Source organism: Vanellus vanellus (genome assembly GCF_965231255.1).
Source record: "Vanellus vanellus genome assembly, chromosome: 1".
Lineage (NCBI taxonomy): Eukaryota > Metazoa > Chordata > Aves > Charadriiformes > Charadriidae > Vanellus > Vanellus vanellus.
The window spans coordinates 76689789-76712560 of record NC_138905.1 but is presented as its reverse complement, the minus strand read 5'-3'; the positions used below and the strand labels follow the sequence as shown (position 1 = coordinate 76712560).

Below are 22772 nucleotides of genomic sequence, written 5' to 3'. Positions count from 1 at the left end.
AAGCAGCTGGTACAGAAACAAGATGTGGCATCAAGGGTCGGTTCAAATCAGAAACAAACTGTTCCTAGCAGAGCTCTGAGTTCAATGGGAAATGAGAAACCTGTGTTAATTTCCTTCCTCAGCGTGGAAGGTTCAAGCCTACATGCTCCATTTCCCCAGAGAACAGTAACCTCCACACTATCAAATAACCTGGAAAGAGGTGGTGGGAGGAATAGGAGGCGGTGAGGTGAACTCTCTCTGCGTATGTAAAGATCCATTTCCCCTCACACTGACGGTAGAAGTGTTCCTGTGTGACAAAGTGTACAAATCCTGGTGCCATGACTATTGACAGAGAATAAGTTCATTGTATTATATGTACATTAACTTGCCCTTCAAATGTCCCAGTAGTGAACGTACCCGGTATCTTTCAGACAGCAACTTTAGGCAGAATGGCAGTCTGTGTGACAGAGCCTGTCACTGCTGAACCCAACCATGGCTGATGGGTTACAGTCTACTGGCACTCACATTTAAAACCTGCGTTCATCCTTGAAATTCAGCTCTGGGACAGGCATTTTAGAACATCTGTGATATTTAAAATTTACATGCACAATAAATGAAATTACATTAAAGTAATACATTAAGCACTTCCTGAACTGCAAATATATCCTGGTCTTGTCCAGAGCTGGGAACCACTATTGTCATCACTCCCAACAGCAAGACAGACAGTTTTGAATACTCCTCCCTTCTCTTTCCATAGGAAGATTGTCAGAAAAGACCTTTTACTGTCAAAGCATAATTCTTTTGCTTATGCAAGGCATGCTTTATACAAGAATAAAGAAATGAAAAATGCATAACAAATATTTGCAGTATGTTTCATAAACACTAAACTATGCAATATTTAAAAGTGGTTGATTTAAAAACAAAAAGATTTCTGCATATGCTGAAGGCATAACTGTAATATTTACCATTATTAGTGATGTATTTTTGAGGAATACTGAATTTGGTTACGCAAGGAGATAAAGAACTAAGGCTGCATTTCTTTATGGTATGTAGCTCTGAGATATAATATATGGTTACTGGAAGAGAACTGTAATCCCATTAAATGGAATTTGTAAAATTCTGTTAAAATGGTATCATTTATTGACAGCAGCAATTCTCAAGTGGAGGGAGGGCTGTTATTTACTGGAGGGTTCCGGAGAAGGCCAGTCACCAGCTGCTAGCTTCTCTTTGCTTTCAGCTGCGCAACTCTAATAATTTTTTTTTACGTGACTATTTCACAACTGCATCTGCTGCCACTGCTGTAAACTCAGTTAGGAACAGTAGGACAAAAATTGTTTCTATAGTAAATCAAAGGACACAACTGCCTGTGGAAGCCTTTCTTGAATAAATTATGGCCTACAGGGAAGAAGATAAGTCTCTTGTGAAGAGCAATACATTTTAGAAGTAGCTTCACATGACTGCAGTTGGTATAAGCTGAGCAATTTTTGCTATCTCTACTTTCTGATTGAGAGTAGTTTGGGGTTTTCACCGTCCGTGGAATTTGAGACGAGAATACACAAGACGTCTCAATTCCTTAGATGTCTCCCATTTGGGAAGATAAACAAATCCAGTACATTGGTGTGAAAAAAATAAAACCAGCAACTTTACAAAAAGAATGCTACTTTATTTTCAAATGCTGTAAAAAGCCTCATATAAATTTTTATAATGCTTCTATGTAACTTTCCCAACCACAACTAATGAAACAGTCTAGGAAAAATATAGCAGTTGCCATGTCGACTCCAGAAACGAGCTGCTGTAATATATCAACATTAAAAGGACAAGGTACAGTATGTTACAATGCTTGTAATTGCTCGTATTATTGAAAAAGTGAGAGCACTTCCTAAGCATTAGAGTATAACTGGGCTAAACTGCAGTATTCCCTACTTGCTGTTGCAGAGGAAGAAAGTCACCTCTTTATAAGGAGCCGACACAACACCCTTTGTACTGCTTATGCCCATTTATCTTAGTAGTGTGGAGAGCTTTCAGCAAGCCCATTTGCACTTAGGTGAATTCACCCACGTCAGATGCTATTATTCCATACTGTATCCAACGGCTCAGGTGTTTAACAATTGACCTATAAAAATAACACTTATATAACTCTCCAGCAAGGCAAATTTAACAGTGCAAATGCAGTATCAACAATATTTGATTTCTGAATGCTGGCAATTTTTTTTAACTCCTTTTGCGCATGAAACAACCTCTGCTGATGTCCCGTGCCTAAGGCCACTCATTCACGCTGACTGGAGATGGAACAAAGTGCAAAAGCTCAGCTGCATTTCCCAATCCAAGCTTCCTGCCCAGTTTCAGGGTATTCAGATCCAGAATTTGGATTCAGGCTCACCACTTCCATCAATGCACTCAAGTTTTCCCTGCTGGAACAGGTTAACTTCCCAGCAAACCTCTGATAACAATTTGCATACACAATTCCACATTTTAACAAAAGTTAACAAAACAAACTTCCAGAAAATAAATTTTCACATGGTTGCAATCATCAAGCCATTTCAGGATCTTTGGTACTCCAAGAATAAGAAAAGTAAATGGCACAGTGACAAACATTGCCAAAGGAAAACACACAACCATCCAAAGGAATAAGACAAAAATAACAAAACAAAAGATATGTTCTACTTCCATTTTTTGAAAGCCAGTGTAGATTAACCTTCTGTTCTCTTTAAGCCATTACAGTGTCACAGTTTCACCTTTAAAAAAAAAAAAAATCTATCATCCTAAAAGCAGTAGTTAATATTTTGTTTAACTTGTCTTACTGATTAAAATAATGCTATGTTAAAAAAGAAATAATCAACTACCACAATACAGGAGTTTATGCTAAATAGGCTGCAGGCTGTTTCCCTATGGATATAACTCCTATGTGAGCACTGATATGATTAATTATCTGCAATTTTAAATGAGTATTATCTTTAGTGTTACAAATATAAGGGTTGAGCTTTTTCCCCAAGTTTGTAAACCAGTGAGTATGTACAGACATAGTTGTTTAATAGATAGCTTTAAATTAAGTGTGTATTTATCTCCCCTCCCCCAAACCCCACAGGAAAAAAAAAAATCACCAGTATTACTGAGCATTTGCAGTTTCCATGAAACTTATCTTGTCTTAGCAAGTTCAAGCAAAGACTTCTTTTTATATTATGCAAATAGGGTAACTGTGGTCTTTTGAAGTGTGTTGTTCACAGGAATTCCACTTCTGGTGCACATAGCACCCCATGAATGAGATTGGAAATTAAAACTAATAAAAATTCTCTTTTGAATAGCAGTGTCCTTTGAGGGCAAGTTTAAATCTTGGACATTTTCTGCCCAAGCTCCTCTGTCTTGATAGAATGGATTGAATGCCTTAGAAAAGGCATTTCCTTTCCTGAGAAGCCTCAGAAGCTGCTAGAGCACTGGCAGAAAGAAGTCTGAAAGTGTAAAGGTGAAGTCAGTTATTGTTTTTGGACAGTCTTTTCATGGATACAGGTTGAGCTTCACTACACTGATACTGGAGAATTTCTGAGGGATCTTGCCCCAATAGCAGTAAAGGGGTGTTAATTAGTGTAAGGTCTGGGAAGAAAAACTGGGAGATCAATGACCTGTTCCCATGTAAGTCCGGCATTTAGGCAAAACTTTAGCTTAGCCATGTTCTGATCTAACACTGTATAAATTGGATGGGCTGGAGCACTGGCTACTCCTCTGTGATGAACTAAAGACTAAAATTTTTTGTAGAAATGTAGTATAAATAACAGATATCAGATGCTTGAAGGGGGATATTGGAGGAAAGACACCACTGAAGCCCTTGAGGAACCTAGTAGCTGTTGGATCGGGGAAGACTACAACATGTCAGTAAGCCGCTGACACACAGAAGTCTTGCTGGTAAATGGTCTTTTATGCAGCAGATGAACACCCCAGTGTGTTTTTAAAGCATACAAATAATTCAGAACAGCTGATACCATGGTGCCTAACAGCAATAAATATTTCTGTAATCACTTTATAAATAGTCACTTACATTTTGCTGCAAAAGACAGTCTAATGGAGTCTTTCCTACTGTATGCCAAAACGTCCTGCGCTTCACTCCCATGGGTGTTGCGGAGGCTTTAGAGCGCCTTTCGCTTGCATTCAGAGGAGGAAGACAGCAGCAATGACTCTGCTTGTTCCAATACTGGGGAATTTTTCATTGCTGTAAATCTCTTTTGTAACCAAAAAATGACATCAAAGATCTCTACTGTATTGTGATAGATTCAAAGTACTGCAGATAATATGCTAGTACAGGCAGAGATACAGATAAATTTGCCAGCAACCAGATAATTGCAAACTGTTTGAGGAGTGCAGTTCAGTCCTGAACTGCTGCTGGGCTCAGAAGCAGCACCATACCCTGCATACAGAAGAATTTCTGCTTCAGTTTCCTCGACCTAGGAGAAGGAGACCCATCTTTGCTGTCAGTTTGTCACCATCCTGTAAACTGGGGAGAATAGCATTTAGATGCTGTGCCCCATTCAGTCATGGTTGTTTGTGGTTCCTGGAAACTGGGCTGCAGGCTCAGCTGAACCTTTGTAATCCCATGGTCCACATTACGTGGAGATACTAGGAGAAGATGGAGCCCACAGAAGAGTCTGAGTCTAGTGGGGCACTCCATTTCCTCTGGCTTGGCAGAGGCTGCTACAGGATATTCCAGAAAGAAAAGGCTAGAGCAGGATCCCTTCTGCCTTGAACTTCTTAGGGAGACAAAAAAGAAAAAGCAGCAATTTGTTGACTTTTCTAGAATACGTCTTGCACAGACAGAAAAGGCTATTTGAATTATGAGTAGCAAAAAGTTGATCTGTCTTAAAGCAGAGGCAGGAATGCAGTCTTGGAAACTATCATCTCTTCAGAACTTTGTATCAGAAAGTTTCCCTTCTGTTAAAAATCTTTATAATTTTTATTCAGGTACCGTTTTTCTTCTGAAGTTGCCAAGGTCATCATAATTTTAAACAGTAATTCCCATCAATTATCATTTAAAGCAGAAATACCACTACACAGATCACAGAGACTGTTTCACCACCACACACAGTGGGGAAAAGGGAAGAAAGAAGAAGGGATGATTGGCTGATAAAGCCCTCCAGCAGGGAGGAACAAGGGTAGGCAGGGTACAAGTAGGCCCACAGGACATTGCTATTTAAAATAATCCAGTGTTAACACACTCATGGGGTATCTGCAGACCGCAACTGGAATGCCCTTGAGCAACTGCTCAGAGAATTTTGCAAATGTGGGCAATGGTTTTTTTTATACTGCATATCTAAAACCCACCAGGTAAGCAGTATAACAACAATGCTGCATAAAATGATATGTTTTACTCCTGGGTGGATTAGATGGTTTACAGTACAAACACAGCCACAGTACAGAGAGGCATAATTAACCGTTATACACACATAGGCAGTGCAGTTACAAAGGGATGCATGTTCCTTTTATTCCAGTACCTTCGTATAATAAAGTTAACAAAAATATTCAAATATTAAAAAAAAAAAAAAAAGCCAGCTGGCACTGCCAACTAATTCCTGTAGTAGTCTTAGAAATCCTAATCCTGTAGAATTTCCATGTGAAATTGATGCGCACCAGAGTCAATGTATTGATAACTAACGCCAAGCGGGTCTGGTGATGCAGCTACCTGAGGTTTGTATATTTATTTCTTTTGTGGGTTTGTGTTTTGTTTCACAACTTCCCGGCTTTCATGTAGGAGGGGATTGAGCCACGCTGCGTGAGCCCTTCAAACCTCTTGTAGGTATAATTGAGGAAAACCCAGTCTTTGGATTTGTAGTCAGGTTCCGTTGTGTTTGGCACTAGAATTCGAAAATAAAAGTAAAAAAAAAAAAAAAAAAAGAAAAAAATTAAAACCAGCACTGCTTCTGAGAGGACTTTTCACAGAGCACTGACATAAATAGCCCTGAACTCTTATTTCCCTAGTCAGCAGAAACACCTTGAAGAAATCCTGTTTTTAATCAGGTCAGTTGGTCTGAGAAGAGTTATAATTCCAGCATATATATCTCTGAAGCAGAAAAAGCGTTTTGTTTTGGTTTTTTTTTTTTTGTTTTGTTTGGGTTTTTTAGTATGTCTACACACCATAACAGGCTCCCATACCTTGACAGGAACCTCTAACACACCAACAAGATATACAACTATGAAAAATATAACATTTAGGATGCTCCATGCACAAGCGAACGTACACGTATTGTGTTTTCTTCTGATCTATCCAAGTTCTCCCAAGACAACTACACATATCAGGTACATATTACTTTCCTAGGACTTCCTCCCTGCTTATAGCTTCAGAGAGGCTTATACAGCCTCCTTTTATTTTACGACCAGCCCACATGGCTAGCATGCTGCACACGGACATTCACTGCAGTGGGCTTCTACATTTAGCTCTCTGGTTGCTGCTTTTTAGAGTTCTATAGCAATGTTTTCAACTCAAGATGCCAAACACAGCGATATCAAAGTTTGTATTTAAGTATCTAGATGTACAGTAACATTTTCAGTGGGTCTGAAATGCCAAATCCAATACAAATGTACTGGCATTATCCAAATATGGAGTTAAACAGCTTAACTTAGGCATTGGAGACTGATTGCTTTTGCATTAAAAGGCCAAACTTACTTGCCATTAAATAAAAGCCATTTCAGAAAAAAACCCAAAACAGCTTTTTGATAATTCTTATGGTTGTTAGCAGATCTACGCTTATCTGTCATAAATTAATCATTGTTATATATCTGTCTATCTTTAAGCCATTAATAATTAACTGAAAACAGTGGGAACTGGGAGAATTTGGCACATCAGAGAACTAAGCCTTTTAGGTATAAAAATTTCCTATTACTTGCCAATAGAAATTAACAATTAAAAAAACCCTTAAATTATTTGCAGATCCATTCAGGTTTATATATCACTCAGTTAAACATTCACCTCTCTAAAAATTTTTGCCCACAAATATGTGAACATTTATGTTTGGCATGAAGCTCAAAAGTCATTAAAGGTCAAAAGCAAATCAGTGCATAATTTTTTACCAGAATTTGGTTAGACAGACTGCACAGTAGAAAACTGTACAGTTTTCTGTGCTCGCTATATATGCAAACCATTTTTACTAATAGATTTATCTGTAAAAATCTGTGGGCTTTTTTTTTTCCCCCTGCAAAGTTAGAAGTACAAGCTATGAGAGATCGTGGGCTTACATTTATATTTTTTAAAAGTTTCTAGATCAAGTCTGTATGTTATCTTGATTAGGGTATCAGAAAAATGAATATAAACAACAACAACTGTGGAGTATTTTGGCACATTATACTTAAGAATTTGGAATTTACAACGGCGGTCTCACCTGGCTGTAAAATATCAGATTCAGGAAATTCATCGAAGTTGGAAGTATCGTCAATACTTTTGATTTCTATAGGGATTGCCGCTGGTCTTTCTCTGCAAATAGAAATAAGTGCCAGAATAGTGAATACTAGGACAAGATATATTAAATTCCAGTTTTGCTTAACTTAGCTTTTTACAGTTACAATATCGCTTTAATTTAAAGCACAAAGGTTCCACTGAATCCATCAGAGATGTATCTGACTCACCTGCTTGCTGACATCATGGGGAGATTTATTGGTTTCCTATCTAGCATTAGGATGTTCTTGGCAAACTTGGGGAAAACATAATTTTCCCATTAACTGAAAGAGCATTCCACACTTATCTGCCATATAGCTATGGATACGATCTTTGTTGTCACCAAGAACCACTGTGGTTACCTTCATTTCATAATCCCAGCCTACCCAGCCGAGCAGGGTTTTACTTGCATCTAGACCCATCAGATGTGCTGCTTCACAGTTCCAGCGCTCATCAGCCTGGACCTCATCCAAATACCTGACACTCAGTCACCAGTGTCTCTCATCCAAAATGAGTTGGCTCTGACATGTTACTGCTTTATTAGCTCAACAATTAGGCAGCCCTTTAAGAAGTTTTAAGGTGGTTTCAAAGTTGCTTAAGTGATCAGTCCCATGAAAGCATTCAAACTGGAACACAGCACTATGGGAAAGTCATTCATTTACACCTGTAAACTTGTAACTGTAGTAATTACAACCATAACAATTAAATCCACTTCTGAGTGGAACAAGGAAACCATTTTGCCAGGCTGCCAAATGTGGCATGAACAGATACGTCACTGCTCTTGCTGCTTAAAGTCTCCCACATTGAAAAGATAACTTAAATGAGGCTTTCTGCACCAAAGGAAACTAGAAGTACAAGCGCTGGACAACCACACACCCACAGTATGGATATTCACGTAGAAAACTGCAGTCTTACTGAAAGATCGGACTACCTCAAACCTTAGAGAGCTGAACAGTAGCCATCATTTCAACTGAAAGTATCTGTGGTCCCACCAAAGCCTACTCTAAAGGTGTCACCGCTTTGGGTATATGCGGACGTAGCTCAGCACCTGCAGGCACAAGCTCAGGCTGGAAGTAGAACAGCTGCCTCATCCGGGCCCTCTATCCAGGCTTGGCCCAGCAGAATTTGGCCACAGAGGCTGTGACTCTGAGGTAAGTCAGTGCCTCTGCCCAGTGCTCTGTAGACATACGGGTTCACTCGGGTGTAGTATCTGCAGAGCGCAGTAAAGACATGCCCTGTGTATTCCTTCTACTTGCTGCCTCTCCTCTTCATTCATCTATCTCCCCTGCATTTTTGGAATAGAGTTTGCTTTTCTTGTGCTCCTATTACAAAACAGTCTGTTATAGCAATAGCTGCAGAGCCTGTTACTACTGGAAGAGGAGCTCTCTGCTGACATCACAGCATACTCAGGAATAACACAGCCACCCTGCCACAATTTCTTTCCATCCTGGGCACTCTGGGGCAACCTGAGGCATCTCAAGACAGTTAAACTGATCAGACCTATGAATGTCAGCAAGGCCCAAAAACCTTTGCTGTCACTCACCTGCTGCCAGTAGCTGCTTTTCAAATGAAAAGATAAATTGGAAATAATTATCCTTGACATCATAGTCCATGAAATTCTCACTTTTGTGGCTTTTATTCTCTCTATAAAATTTATATAGATACCTGATATGTCCCCAGTCCACTCCTTCAAAGAACGGATGACTTTTTATTTCCTCTACTCCATTACTACCAATTCTATTTTCTGAGTCGATACAAAACCTGAAAAAGTGGAAAAAATAAACGGAATGTTACAATAAATGCAGACAGAAGCAACAGCAAATAAAAATGCCATGGTATCCTGTATCAGGAATTTGAGGCATTTCCTTCAAATTGTTCCATCACTTTGGGGTAATGTAAAAGCAGCCCATTGTATCTAGGAAAGAAGGGAAATAGTAGAAGCAGAATATTGTTAGAGTCCCAGAACAAAAAGCCATGATGATCATAACTTACACCTTTTCTAAAATGTTGCATCCCCATCTTCAGGGTTTGTGAAAAGCTGCTGCAAGTTCTAGCCCTGTAAGATTAGTTTGGAATGGAGGGCTTAAGTCCCTACCACTGAGAACTCCTCTGCGTGTTCTCAGCTATTTAAAATCCATGTTTCAAAGTCAAACTGATAGGAACAGATACAGTTAGTGAAATAGGACTACTGTCTGATGTCACATTTTGGAACCACAATGAGCCAACAGACATTTCAAAACATGCCGTGTCTCTTTTCTCCCTGTCAGCTCCTCTTCCCTCTCCGTAGAAGTCCAGGTGCTGGTGGTACAAAGACCTAGGCCTATTTCTGATACGACCCAACTGCATAACCACCTCAGACTCCAGAATAAAGTGTCAATTTATAAGAAGCAGCTGTGGAAAAGTCTGTAGAGTCAAGTAAGAAAAAGAAAAGGTGAAATTGGAGACAAAGGATTGTCGAAATGGCAACTGCTACCTGCTCAAGTAGGCAGGAAGGAAAACAGCAACAAGAGAAGTATAACATCCTAAAAAAACAGGTAGGTGAAAGCTCTCCAACAGCAACTCAGCAACATCAAGGATTTGTTCCAGGGAGCAGCAGAGGCTGACAACTCCTCTGGACTGACACCTGCCCAGCTGGAAAAGACTCAAATATCTCATGAAGGACATGGGGAGCATACCAAGGCTTAGCCTAGGAGTTAATGAAATCCTAGCTATCTTTTGTATGTGTTAGCAAAGATATGACTGCTTTATATATTTACACTGTCCTTGCAGTCTCTTTGAGCATGGCAAAAGGTGTCAAAAGTGACAGAAAGAGGGAGGTTTACAATAACGGGGAAAAAGTCCATGTCAAACAAAAAGCTTGGTCTTGCCAAGCACAGAGTCACCTGATGATCTCCTGGATGTGGGGAGCACTTGGTAGGATGAGGATGTGGGCCTCCTGTTGCTCTAAGCAAGTCAGTTGGCCTTTGTTAAACAAAATCCTGTTTCACTAGATGAGCAAAGCCTCTGGTTGGTGATTTAGTTATCCTGAACTCATCATCTCTCCACATGATCACATCATCCAGATTTGCAAGGAACTTTTCACATCAATACATAAAATGTCATCTTACTGGTTAGTGAAATTTTCAGCAGGTAATTTCGTAATATAGCAAGTTAGGCTATGGACTGTCTCCCCTTATGGACCATAATGTTTTTACTTGTAGCTGAGTGTCATTTGGGGGAAAAAAAAAGCAGCTTATATTTCTACTGCAGCCCAGCCAGTTTGTCGATGCCAAGTTCTAGTAATAGACCTCAAACCTTGTAACAACAGTTAGCCAGACCAGGTCTCAAGGTTTGTCAGGCTTTGTCTGAATTTGAGCTTATTTTAGTTTGGGTTTATCTGTATCCATAAAAATAAAGAAACTTCAGCTTTGTCTGCAACTTCCTTTAGGCTGAAACAACCATTGTCTAACTTGTCCAAGCTGTAATGGACAAAGTACCCAATGGCCAGGTGTTTGTTGCCTAACCTGCTGTTTTCACCTTGGTTTAGTAAGTTGTCTATAACTAAAGATCTTTTACCCTAATTTAAATCCTTCCATATATAGGGAAAAGCTAATAAATTTACGTAGCCCTTGTATAACTGAATTCATGAGCCAGTCAGCAAGACAAATAAATTGCCCAAAATATCTGAAAATGCCCCAAACACAGCCAAGACTGAGGAGGAAGAAATCCTTAGCAGCACCACTGCATTCTTTCCAGCAAAGAACTCAGAATGCTGACAATACACAGGAGAGGTTAAGCAAAACACTAGAGAAATAGATACTGAAAGAGTAATAGAACAGTTATACTCAAACTTATTAGTGAATATTAGCAATAATTAAATAATTTGAACTATGTTAGTATCACTGTAACTGGATTAAGAATAAATGCTGTATTTTTTATGTTTACTGTATGCTACTGGAGCACTGCTTGGACTAATAATAAATTTGAGTTCTTGGCGCTATTCAGTACATTCCCCTTTTTCCCTGTAAAAAAATCATGTAAGCTTGTAGTATTATCTTGGGGGGGGGGGGGGGGAGGGCAGGAAATCAAAGCCAAAAAACAATCCCTTCCAAAACATCCCAAGAGAAGACCTTGAGCACTTCTGCCTGACCTTCACACCAAAACCCCTCCCAAAAACTTCAATGCAAACTGAACAGATTAAACACTGGTGTTTTGGAAGAAGTGAGTAAATCCAAAACACCAAAATATTTCTGTTCAGTGCACTAGACGCTGCTGAGTGATTATTTTCTGGTTCCCTCTGAGAAAAGAAAAATTGTCTGTTAATCACTTCCCCCCCTCCCCCCCCCCCTTCTTTTTTTTCAGTCTGCTCTGTTTCTCCTGATACAGTGGTACAAATCAAGATCATTACAGCTTATTCCTTCATGGTAAACAAATGGCAAAGGGAAAAAGACCGAAAAAAAAAAAAAATCCATCAAGGATGGCAACACAGAAGAAAACGACTCTCCCTTCAATCTAAAGCTTCCTTCATGCAGAACGGAAATGTAACGTAATGGAAGATGACTATATCTGGGTGAGTGGCCAGAAGTGGGCTTTTGTTACTGACCTTAGAATTAAATCCTTTGCTTTCTCTGAAATAGGCACCTCTGGAGGAAACACCAACGTTTCTTTCCAGTTCATAACTTTCCTATAAGTTTCTTGTGGTGTTTCTGAGCAGAAAGGTGGGTACCCTGCACAAACAGACAGAAAAATTAACAAGCTTTTCCCAGAAGAGGGAAGTGACCTGGGCCTCTATTTTGCCACCACAGCTCCCAAATCTAACAACCAGTAGTAGCCAACAGTTTTCGCTTTTGTAATGTACCATTAAAGGTTATTTCGTTACTTCCAAGTAATGAGACTGAACCTCAAAAATATTTAATAGTGAAGAGTTATTCACTGAACAAATGATTGAGGCATCATCTCTTGCTGTCTTCTTAGAAAGGTAGGAGGACTTCAAAGTCCTCTGGAAGCTGAATTTGGGGGTTACTTCAGGGAGAACCGAATTAAATTCTGGTACCTCCACTATGCTGAGGATCAGATTTGGTGAACTAATGGACGCTGTTACCTTTGAAAACTTTGAATGATTTTTAGGTTGGGTCTTTAACATACCTATTAGCATTTAATACATAATCACAACATACCTATTAGCATTTCGTACATAATCACCCCCAAAGACCACCAGTCACACAGCTTGTTGTACCCAGTCTGCATAAATACTTCTGGTGCAATATAGTCTGGGGTTCCAACAGTAGAATATGCCTGGAAAAAAAGAATAAACTCTTTAAAAGATAAAAACTACATTTTTACACTTTTCCTGAAGATTCACATATAGAAGCTTGTTATTTGGATTAACAAGAATGCTTAATTTGGAAATTCACAGTATCTAAAATCCCAAGAACATTATTCTTTTACATGAGTAAGAAGACAGAAGCTTGAAAGTAAATAGAAATCATAGAATATTCCTACTGCAATATGGGAAGTTCATCTTAGCTAAAGTTTCAAGTAGCCACATCACTAAAATACCCAAGAAGTTCTGTTGTTGTAGTTGTGGGGGTTTTTTAAAAAAGGGATAACCAGTGGTAGATTCCCACATCTGACAGTTGTGATATACTAGCTGTTCTACGTTATTATCTTGCCTTTATTGCAAAATTAATTTGAGCTCTTACTGGACCCAGGTTCCATCCTTTTAACCTTTTGAATGTGCAGACTAGACGATTCTGGCTAATGACTAAATCTTGAGCTATTTGTGAATCTCGTTACTGACAGAAAATTTTGCACAGGGCAGGGGGGATGTGAAAACAAACAAACAAACAAACCATCATAAAACCAAAAAAGTCCACAAAAAGCAGTTTTGCCAGAGAAATTTACTTTCATTTTTCTGACCAGAAACAAAATACTTCATTTTATCAAACAGAACCAAGACATTTAGTTTTGAATTAATTGAAAGCCAAGCATGTGACTCCTTTTCAAATAGTGTTGATCCACATTGTCATTTTGGCTTTTTATTCTCTCTGTTGGACTGTCTCATGATTCATCGAACTTCATCACACCATTCTGCCATGTCAGTTACTGACCTGGAGAGGTATCTTTTCAGGGATCTAACTGCAATCAGGAGTAAGGGCATGAAATAAAGCCCCTATGAGGCAGCACGATTGCAACGTAATCTCATGAGGAAAGGAAAAACAACCCAAAAGCCTTTCGGGAATACTGTGGTATATCACTTTTTAAACAGAGTGTGCAAAATAAAGAGTTTCAAAATATGCAAACCGAGGTTTTTGCAACTGCTACTTGGTGAAAATCACGAGCAGGGCTGAAATTCTGAAGTCCCGTGGCTGACATACTTTCCTTGAATTAACACCAGAGGGCCCTTTATTACTTGACCACTTGCTACAAACCCAGGCTGCACCACTCTATTGCCAATATCCTCCCCTGCCTTTCCATAATATTCCCATTCAGCAGAAGGGCAAACAAGTTTTCCCCACAATTCTCTGAAAAAGAATCACGTTGCTACACATCTTCTTGTGACACTGAACTGCAGGAGTTAAACCCAGGAGTTCACACACAGTATCAATGCCAGGTCAGTTTAGGAGACAAATTCAAGGTACAGCTTTGATAAGCTGTTGATGACACCTGAGGTTAGTTAGTCCAAATACTCATAAGGGAAACAAAGGCATGGAGAAGAGCACGGCCTTGCTAGTCATAACTCTCAAAACAGGTATACAAAGCTGATGGTCATCCTTCCACTCTTCCCCCGATCTCTGTGCTATTCCTCAACTGGAATCACAAGACCACCTTCTTTTGAGTTAACTGAAATTTTGGGAGCTTGAAGAGAGCAACGTCTATAAGACATGAGGGCCTTCCAGTTTTTAAAACCCAGCAGCATTAATGCTCAGTTTTTATTTAATAATAATAGTTGAAAAGAAAAAAAGTTATACATGATTTTATTAACTCACCAGCTGCCGCCTGTTCTTCTTCCATGTTTCTGCTTTTCTCTTTGAGTTCATATTCTGAAATGCTAATTTACAAAATAGTTATTAGATAATAAATGCATTTGAGAATTAAAAGACAAGATTGATAACATTTTGTTTTCAAAGAATAACTATTTTATGTCCTTAGAATGCTTTAGTCTAGAAACAAATACTTGATTATAACTGGAGATGGGAAAATGATAATGAATAACTGCTGTCTAATTTGCAGCTGAAACTCATGTAAGTAGGACACATGGTCAGCAATTCTAAATTAGAACTTGCTAAAAGTTTTACAGATTGATCTGAGAACAGCAGCACTTATTGTTGCAGCTGGCAATGTATATTCAGATACAGGCGATGTTTATTTAAGCAAAAAGTAAAGAATCCAAGGAACTGCAGAGGAATTTTACATTTGTAGAATAAAACACTAATGTGGATGCGTCACCAAGGCATGTTGATGAACAACTTTACTCTTATGAAAAGCTTCCTGAGATTGTCACTGACTTCGGTGAGTCGGCAGATGAAACTCATGTCCCTTCTGAAAGGGTGCTTCTGTAACTTCACTAACATTGTGATGAAAAATACATTAAAATATAGATACATTATGTTATGTGTATTTGTATCTGAGTATAAATGTGCAAAAATACATTAATATTGCGGAAATTGTAATATCATTCCTGTGAAATGCTTCCATGTCCCAGGGAACATGCATTTCTGGTTTTCCAACTAAATGCAATCAGCCTGACCAATCTTGCTTAACCCAGCAGAAATGAATTATAATGTGGCACAGCTGCAGCTCAAAACTATTTAAATATCTAACTAGGACACCCTATACTTACAGAAGTCACTTGGCGGGTTGTGTGTAAGGTTCCTGTAGAACTCAGTTCTGTGAGCTTTCTTTAACCCTGTACATAGCCCAAAATCAGACAGTTTTACATGACCCTAAAAAAAATAAATCAGAGAAGATAAAAATATAATTTAGAAAGGCAATGCTCAAAAAAAGTTTCAATAACTGCACTTGCCTTCTCAGGCCATGATGGACTTGCACAGGACTACCTAATCCAGGACAAGTAGGCAAATAATGACTGAATCTTGATGTACTGCAAGACTGTTTTCTCTCAAAACGGCTTTTGCTACCTGTCCCAGGAATGGTTACATCTACAATTCTGCAACAGCAGAGGGCAGCTAGCTTGCCTGGTTTTGTTTTGAACTGGATACCACCGAGACTGAGAAAACCTCCAGGACAAAATTCCTTTGCTTTGTTTTGATGGTAACCTGTTTTTAATCAGTCAGTTCTAGATGGCCTAGAGATTTGTGTGTGATGCTTACTGGGTCTGTTTCATGGCTCGCTATAGCCAGTCTAACAGACAGAGTGTTTCCACTGGTGAGTGGGTAATAAAACAAACACGATAAATGCAGGAATTGAACTGATTATTTAGCATTGTTTGAATGTTTCATGCTTTCATTCCACTTGAAGTAACTAAGTGTATCAGTTTTTAATGTGTATGAATATGAGCATCCAGACAAGGCTTTCCAACAAAAAACAAGGGCCGTTTTGCTTTGCTTAAGTATACTACTGTTGAACAGAAGAGATTATGACCAGTTTCTGCCTTTACTCCAGCTAGTTTAAAATCACTGATGTGGCGCTACTGGTTCCCACCAATTAGCACCACTATAAATGGCATTATCTGCAGACTGGTATGTTTAAAGCATAGGCAGTTTACATGCACATTACATGCCTTAGCATCCAGCAGAAGGTTATCTGGTTTAATATCTCTGTGAATGAATCCCAGCTGGTGAATAGCATCTATGGCCAGCACAGTTTCAGAAATGTAAAACTGTGTCTCCTCTTCCGATAAGGTGTCTTTCTTCATTAGTAAGGTCATCATGTCACCTAATCAAAGAGCAGAAAATACAGCTTGGAATTCAGAACATTTTAATCACAAGACTAATTCTATGTGAAACCCCAGTAGAATCCAAATTCAACCTTGTAACTGGCCTTATAGCTACTAATTATGAAACTATTACTGCAAGGACCTACAAACCCAAAATATTTTTTTAGTAAACCAGATGTAAAACTGTTGAAAATCCTAAATAGGAATTTTAATTGGATAGCTCAAGAAGGTACAGTGAATTATAATGCATAATACATCTATCACATGTATTTACTGGCTTTGTGAATTGCATGCATTTACTAGCTTCAGCAGTAAAAAGAACACTGGATCAGAATAATTATTTAATCCAAGTCTATTATAATACCCCTACATAACCTTTCTCCTCCCCTTAAAAATCAAGAGTGATTCCATTACTGGGACTTCATTTAAAACAGCATTAAATTTTTTCAGTATAACAAATTCCACAGCATGCTTGTTTCTAACATTTTATGAAGCTGACAATGAAAGCTAAGGAAGAAGTACTTCTATCATCTAACACCACAACAAACAGCTTACCTCCAGGTAAGAACTCCATGATCAGGTAAAGATTTCTTTTATCCTGAAAGCTGTAAAACATTTTCACTACCCAGGCTCCATCTGCTTCAACCAAAATATCTCTTTCTGCTCGGATATGGGCCACCTAGAATTTTTTTAAAAATACTATTATTAAAGGACAATTTAAATATTTCAACAAGGAATACCATATTATATTCCTAGTCCTACGGTATATTTTCATGATCTTTAATGAAGAAACCATTTTTCATACTCTTAATACTCATATTTTTCATAGTTTTTTACTAAACACTACAAAGTCCTCACAAAACACCCAGCAGAAACACACAGAAGTCAACTCAATGTTGAAAATAACTGTTTACACAACTTTGCAGAAGCATAGCTTGCGAGGGTCTTTCTGTTCGTTGGAAAGAACTGAAAAAGCTGGTGGAAAAGTGCAATTCCCCTTTTTATTATTACCCTAAAATGAGATTGGAACATTCAAAAAAATTAGAGCTTTATATGGTACTGCAAGCTCAGAGAAAAATTTAATGTGCAATTCAAGGTGCAAATACTGACAAAGTTACTGAAAAAGGCCAGAGCTGGTCTTAAAGAATACAAGAACCAAGAGGTAAAATGGTAGATGCATTATGATTACCGTCAGAAGTTGCAAGATTTCTCGTATACAAACAAATAAAAAACTAATAGCTGCTTCCACACAGATATCTCAGTTTAAACTAGGCAAGATAAGGCTGGGGAATCTTCTCTAGCAAGAGTGACAGAGCACCTAAACTAATTACTTCCTGCAAAACCAGATTCCTTTATTGCTGTGAAAACAGAGAAATATCTGACTTACATTACAGTGAATTACTGTGTAGTTTCCCAGCTCACATTGCACATGCTGCTGATGGTGCGTGAACCCCTTCTAGATGGTACACGGAGACTGCTCCCATGCGCGTACGTGGCCAACTTTACTGAAACTGCATGGCAAGTGCCTTGTCCAAGTGGGAAAAGGGGCTGGGATGAGTTTCACGGAATCACGGAATTTTCAGAGTTGGAAGGGACCTCTAGAGATCATCTAGTCCAACTCCCCTGCTAAAGCAGGATTGCCCAGAGCACATTACTCAGGACTGCATCCAGGTGAGTCTTGAAAATCTCCAGGGAAGGGGACTCCACAACCTCCCTGGGCAGCCTGTGCCAGTGCTCTGTCACCCTCACCGTAAAGAAGTTTTTCCGTGTATTTGAACTGAACTTCCTGTGTTCTAACTTGTGCCCATTACCCCTCGTCCTGTCACTGGGAACCATTGAAAAGAGCCTGGCTCCTTCCTTCTTCAACCCACCCTTTAGATACTTGTACACCATAATAAGGTCTCCCCTCAGCCTTCTCTTCTCCAGGCTAAAGAGTCCCAGCTCTCTCAGCCTTTCCTCATAAGGGAGATGCTCCAATCCCTTAATCATCCTAGTTGCCCTTTGCTGGACTCGCTCCAGCAGTTCCCTGTCCCTCTTGAACTGGAGAGCCCAAAACTGGACACAGTATTCCAGTTGTGGCCTCACCAGTGCAGAGTAGAGGGGGAGAATGACATCCCTCGACCTACTGGCCACACTCTTCCCTATGCATCCCAGGATTCCATTGGCCTTTTTGGCAACAAGGGCGCACTGCTGGGCCATGGATAATTTACTGTCTACTGTCTAAGTTTCAGCCCTTACAGATGACAGCAGGTAGCAATGAGCTCAGTGGCCAGTATTAAAGCACTGCAAAAATGGTAAGGATCTTGGGCTGTTTGAGGGAAGAGGAGATGGAGCCATTCCTCCAAGTGACATGCATGAAGCTGGCCCAGAACTGATGCAGCCACCACTGCTGCTGATGTTGGCCCTGGGCAAGTGAGTTCGGGAACGTCTGACCTTGCTCAGGATATTCCCGTCCCAGCTGAGGCTTTGAAAAATACATGGAGAGCTGCTACCCCATGAATTCACTGGAAACTAAGAGTAATGGAGATTGGAGGAGAGGTGTACAAATCACTACAATGTACCCTCATCCTGAAAGAAAATGAAAGACACACGCGTGGAAAAATACTTCTTGACAGCTACAAGCTTTTCATTATTCATACACCAGAAGGCAACTTTGGAGAGAAAATATGTACCACTGATCCAGCTTTGAGGGCTACTTCCAATAAGCTGCAAACAATCTTCTGCATCTCTTCCCCAATTCTACTGGCCAGGAGCATCTTTACATGTAAAGGTGTTCTTTTCACGAGGTTTCACAGGGCAATGGGTTCTCTCTCTGTAGCAGGCACTCCAACTTTGATTTATCTAGATCCACCTATTTTTGTTAGAAAATATTTCTTTCCACCCTCCACTCCTCCATGTAACTATAAAATATAATATTAAATCCTTGCTTAAAAAACAGCCAGGGTTTCTATCAGTGCTCTCAGGCTTGAAAAAAAAAACAACCCCAACTTAGTTTTCTTGTATTTGTGTCCCATGTTGCTTTCCATTGAACAAACCAGGCTATGAAAACTACAGCAGATAAACACTCTCCAGGGAAGATTACCATCCCAAAGTGAATGGAGAGAGTGAGCCCAGCCTCCTTACCACATCAGGTTATGAAATGGGGGCAAGGCTTCAACCAGAGGGCCACAAACATCCTGACTGCTGTGCAGAACACGCTGCCCCTCTGGTTCCCTATATTCAGGGCATGGGCTTGAGGAGACAAAAAGTCTGTGCCAGGAAACAAAAATGAAGTACAAGTACCACTGCAGGGAAATGTCACACAAGAACAAATGACGGGTAAGGTTTGGACAGGTGAGGAAAATCCTCTTTAATCTGCCCTTTAGCTTGAGATACTAATGCTTAATTTCTTTGCTTTGTGGTGCTAGATCACTTGCTGTGTCCCACCAGGCATTTGCAGTGAATTGTTAACTAAAAAGTAAAAGCAAAATCCAAATCAAAATAACAAAACCAAAGCAAAACAAAACAGGACAAGACCTGACTAAAAAGCAAAACAAAGAAAAACAAAGCCAATGAACAATGTAACATCTGTTGGTATCTAACTATCAAAAGAAAATATCAAGTACTCTCAGTTTTTACTTTGGCACAGTATTACTTTTCTTGAAATGCAGTTTTACAGATTAAGTACTGTACGGTCTGCGTTGATAAAGGAAGGGAGAAAAAAAAAAAAAAATCATTGTCACTATTCCAAATTGGTTGTCAATGAAACATTTTTAAAAATGCTGTTACATGACCTTATTTCCTAACTTCTACTTATTCTTTTGTACTATGGTAGCAACTCTATAGATGCTTTGGACTGCTATACCATTATCAGGGCTACAGAAGGGGAAAAAAGCACAAAATAGTATCTGTCACCAAGAACTTCAGCAATTTTCTAGACAGCGTAAGTTTGAAATCTAGGGGACATATACAACACAAACCTGCTCTTTCTCCAGCATATCTGCTTTTCTTAGTATCTTCATTGCATAAATATGACCTGTATCCTTCTTCTGAACGAGGCGTACCTATAATGAGAAATATAAGCCCATCAATCTTCTTTACCTCAGAAACTAGACCCCAGCAGGAAATCTATTGGAAGGCTCAAAATTGCTGGGCATGGAAAAGTTCTTTTGTTAAACATTTAAGAACACACAGAAAAAAAGAAATATTTCTACACCATGTACAACACTAACACTAGGGATAAACAGTTTCAAGTAGTTACTGTTTTAGGAAAAGTTCGCAGGCACAGTAAATTCCAGGTAGCTGTGAGATTGTGTACACTAAAATTCAGAAGCAGAGACAACCATGATGTGACACGGCAGGGAGGATGTTTATGGAGAGGAGCTGTGCAACTGCGAATCCATCTTTTCAGGGGGCCACATGAGCAACATCAGTTTGAGCTAATAAGCAGCTGTGGGAAAATAAGGGCCTTTCCAGGAGCCTTGAGAAATCAACGCACATAATTCATTACTGGACTTACCATACTTGCACAGTTACTCAAAGAGCTATTTTATGCAGTAAAACTCCCCAGCTGGAACTTTTTATTCTGTAATTAAACTGTTTCATTTTAATGTTCAATGCAATTTTAATATCCTATTCAAACAAGAAAGCCACAAACCTCCCCAAATGCTCCTCTTCCTATAACTTTCAAAGATTCAAAGTCATCCAGGCCAAGTCTAGTCCTCTTCAGTCGCAGAAACTCTGTTTCTTTGCGAGCGTGTTGTGACCTGCGCAGTTTTTTCTAAGGAGACACATACACAGAAATTTATAAGTCATTTGACAGTATAAAGTCAAGATATACAATCTCCCTTCCTGTGAAGTATTGTCTCACCCATTAGGATTACAGAGAAAACATAAAAGGAGAAGTCTTTCTGAATTTCTCAAAATATGTTCCACACACAGAGTCTTTTATATAGAGGCCTCAGGCTCAGTTTCACTTTTTTTTTGGGTGGGGTGTGTTTTATTTTATTACTTAGATATAAAGAAACAGTAATAAAAAATAATGAAAAAAAAAATCATACTGGTTCAAACTAAGTGCATCAGTCCACAGGCCAAAGTCACTAGCTGAGGCAAGGACGCTTGTTTTTGGGCAGTGTAAAGAATCAATAGAAGCTGAAACTTGCAGCCCACCAAAGGGTGATAACAACCAACAAGGAGCCTAACAGGCAGCAGAGATCCAATTTACACTATCTATAGCAAAATGCATTTGGTTTAGGGCCGGCAAACAGTCGTATTTGAAAGACAGCTCTGTCAAAGTGCTGTCATATATTTTGTTCTATGAAAACTTCAAGGGGAGTCACTCTGAGAGAAGACAAATGCTGACCTATGGTCCCAAAGATGCTGAGAAGATCTCAGAGAAGACCCATTGATCAGGCACCTGCCAGATTTTGTACTGGGATGACAGTGTCATTTGAAACCACAAGATGGCATTACGTACCCACACTCACTTTTCCTTCTTCCCAGAAGTTACAGCAGCCACACAAACTCAGAAACGATGGAGGCATTGTTCCTACTTATTACCCTGCCTATCCTGAAGGCAGTCCAGGCAGCAGTGGTGTGGTGGATCTCAAGAAAAGCGACTTAATGACCAAAGTTCTGAGAGATATCAACTGCACAGAGATCCCGCCTCATCAGATTCCGAATGGAGCAAGTGTGTGCCCACTTCATTAAATCAAGCATTCAGCATTTTGCTTTCTACCCCCTCCTTCCAAGCACATCTTTTTTACTTGCCAAATGTAATGGCAAACAATTTTAATCTTTGGAAAGCATGCTATATACTTGCTGTGGCCATATGTCTCATAAAAACTAAGGGTGGCATGAAAAGCCTTAGCTATTGCAAGTATCATTCAAGCATATTCACAGTTTCCCTAATAAGTTATTTACAGGGCCAACATTCCTTTCCAAAGTAAACTTAATGCCATGCTAGCTAATGTTTCTGTAAGCTCCTCAAATGCCATTTTGAAGTAGTGCAAAAAAAGCAAAGCAATCTCTTCAAAGGTCAGTCAGGTAGTTTTACCTCCTCGTCTGCGAGGCCTTCCTCTTCCATAGCCACTTCTAGCTTCTTCTGCCTGCAAAGGGGAGAAACAGGAAATTGCTTTTTTAATTATTTATTAAAAACAAATGTAACACTACAGCAAGGCGCCTTTACTTCACATATTCCAGATACCAAAGTTTGCCTCAAATGGGAATTTGAAAACTTACTGCCCACTCCATCCATTCAATCATTTGTGACTAAAGCTGTTGAAAATATATAAGCAAATTTAAGCACATACTTACGTATTTGCAGAATTAGGCATTAAAGGTCCAAACATATAATCATTTTAATGACTTGTATTTCTTCATATGATCATGTTGAAGTAACACTGTTTTTATCAATTAAAATTGCAAATCCGAATAAACTTTTTTAACCATTTCTATCTCAGGTCTACCTCCAACACCTCAGTCAGCTCCAGCTTTCACCCCCACTCTCAGCCTTGCTGACCTCTC

The 22772-nt window shown here is 39.3% G+C and overlaps 1 protein-coding gene across 1 annotated transcript; it reads right to left on the bottom strand.

Annotated features, from left to right (window-relative positions):
* Positions 1–1621: 1621 nt before the first annotated feature.
* Positions 1622–22339, bottom strand: STK38L (serine/threonine kinase 38 like). The gene is made up of 13 exons (XM_082489905.1): positions 22303–22339; positions 20905–21027; positions 20228–20311; positions 16824–16947; positions 16113–16267; positions 15213–15315; positions 14359–14420; positions 12547–12664; positions 11973–12096; positions 9056–9151; positions 7338–7429; positions 5645–5816; positions 1622–2714 (listed from the first exon to the last, which is right to left on the bottom strand). Exons 1-12 carry the CDS (start codon positions 22330–22332, stop codon positions 5689–5691), a joined length of 1239 nt encoding a protein of 412 aa, XP_082346031.1. The 5' UTR covers positions 22333–22339; the 3' UTR covers positions 1622–2714; positions 5645–5688.
* Positions 22340–22772: the final 433 nt, after the last annotated feature.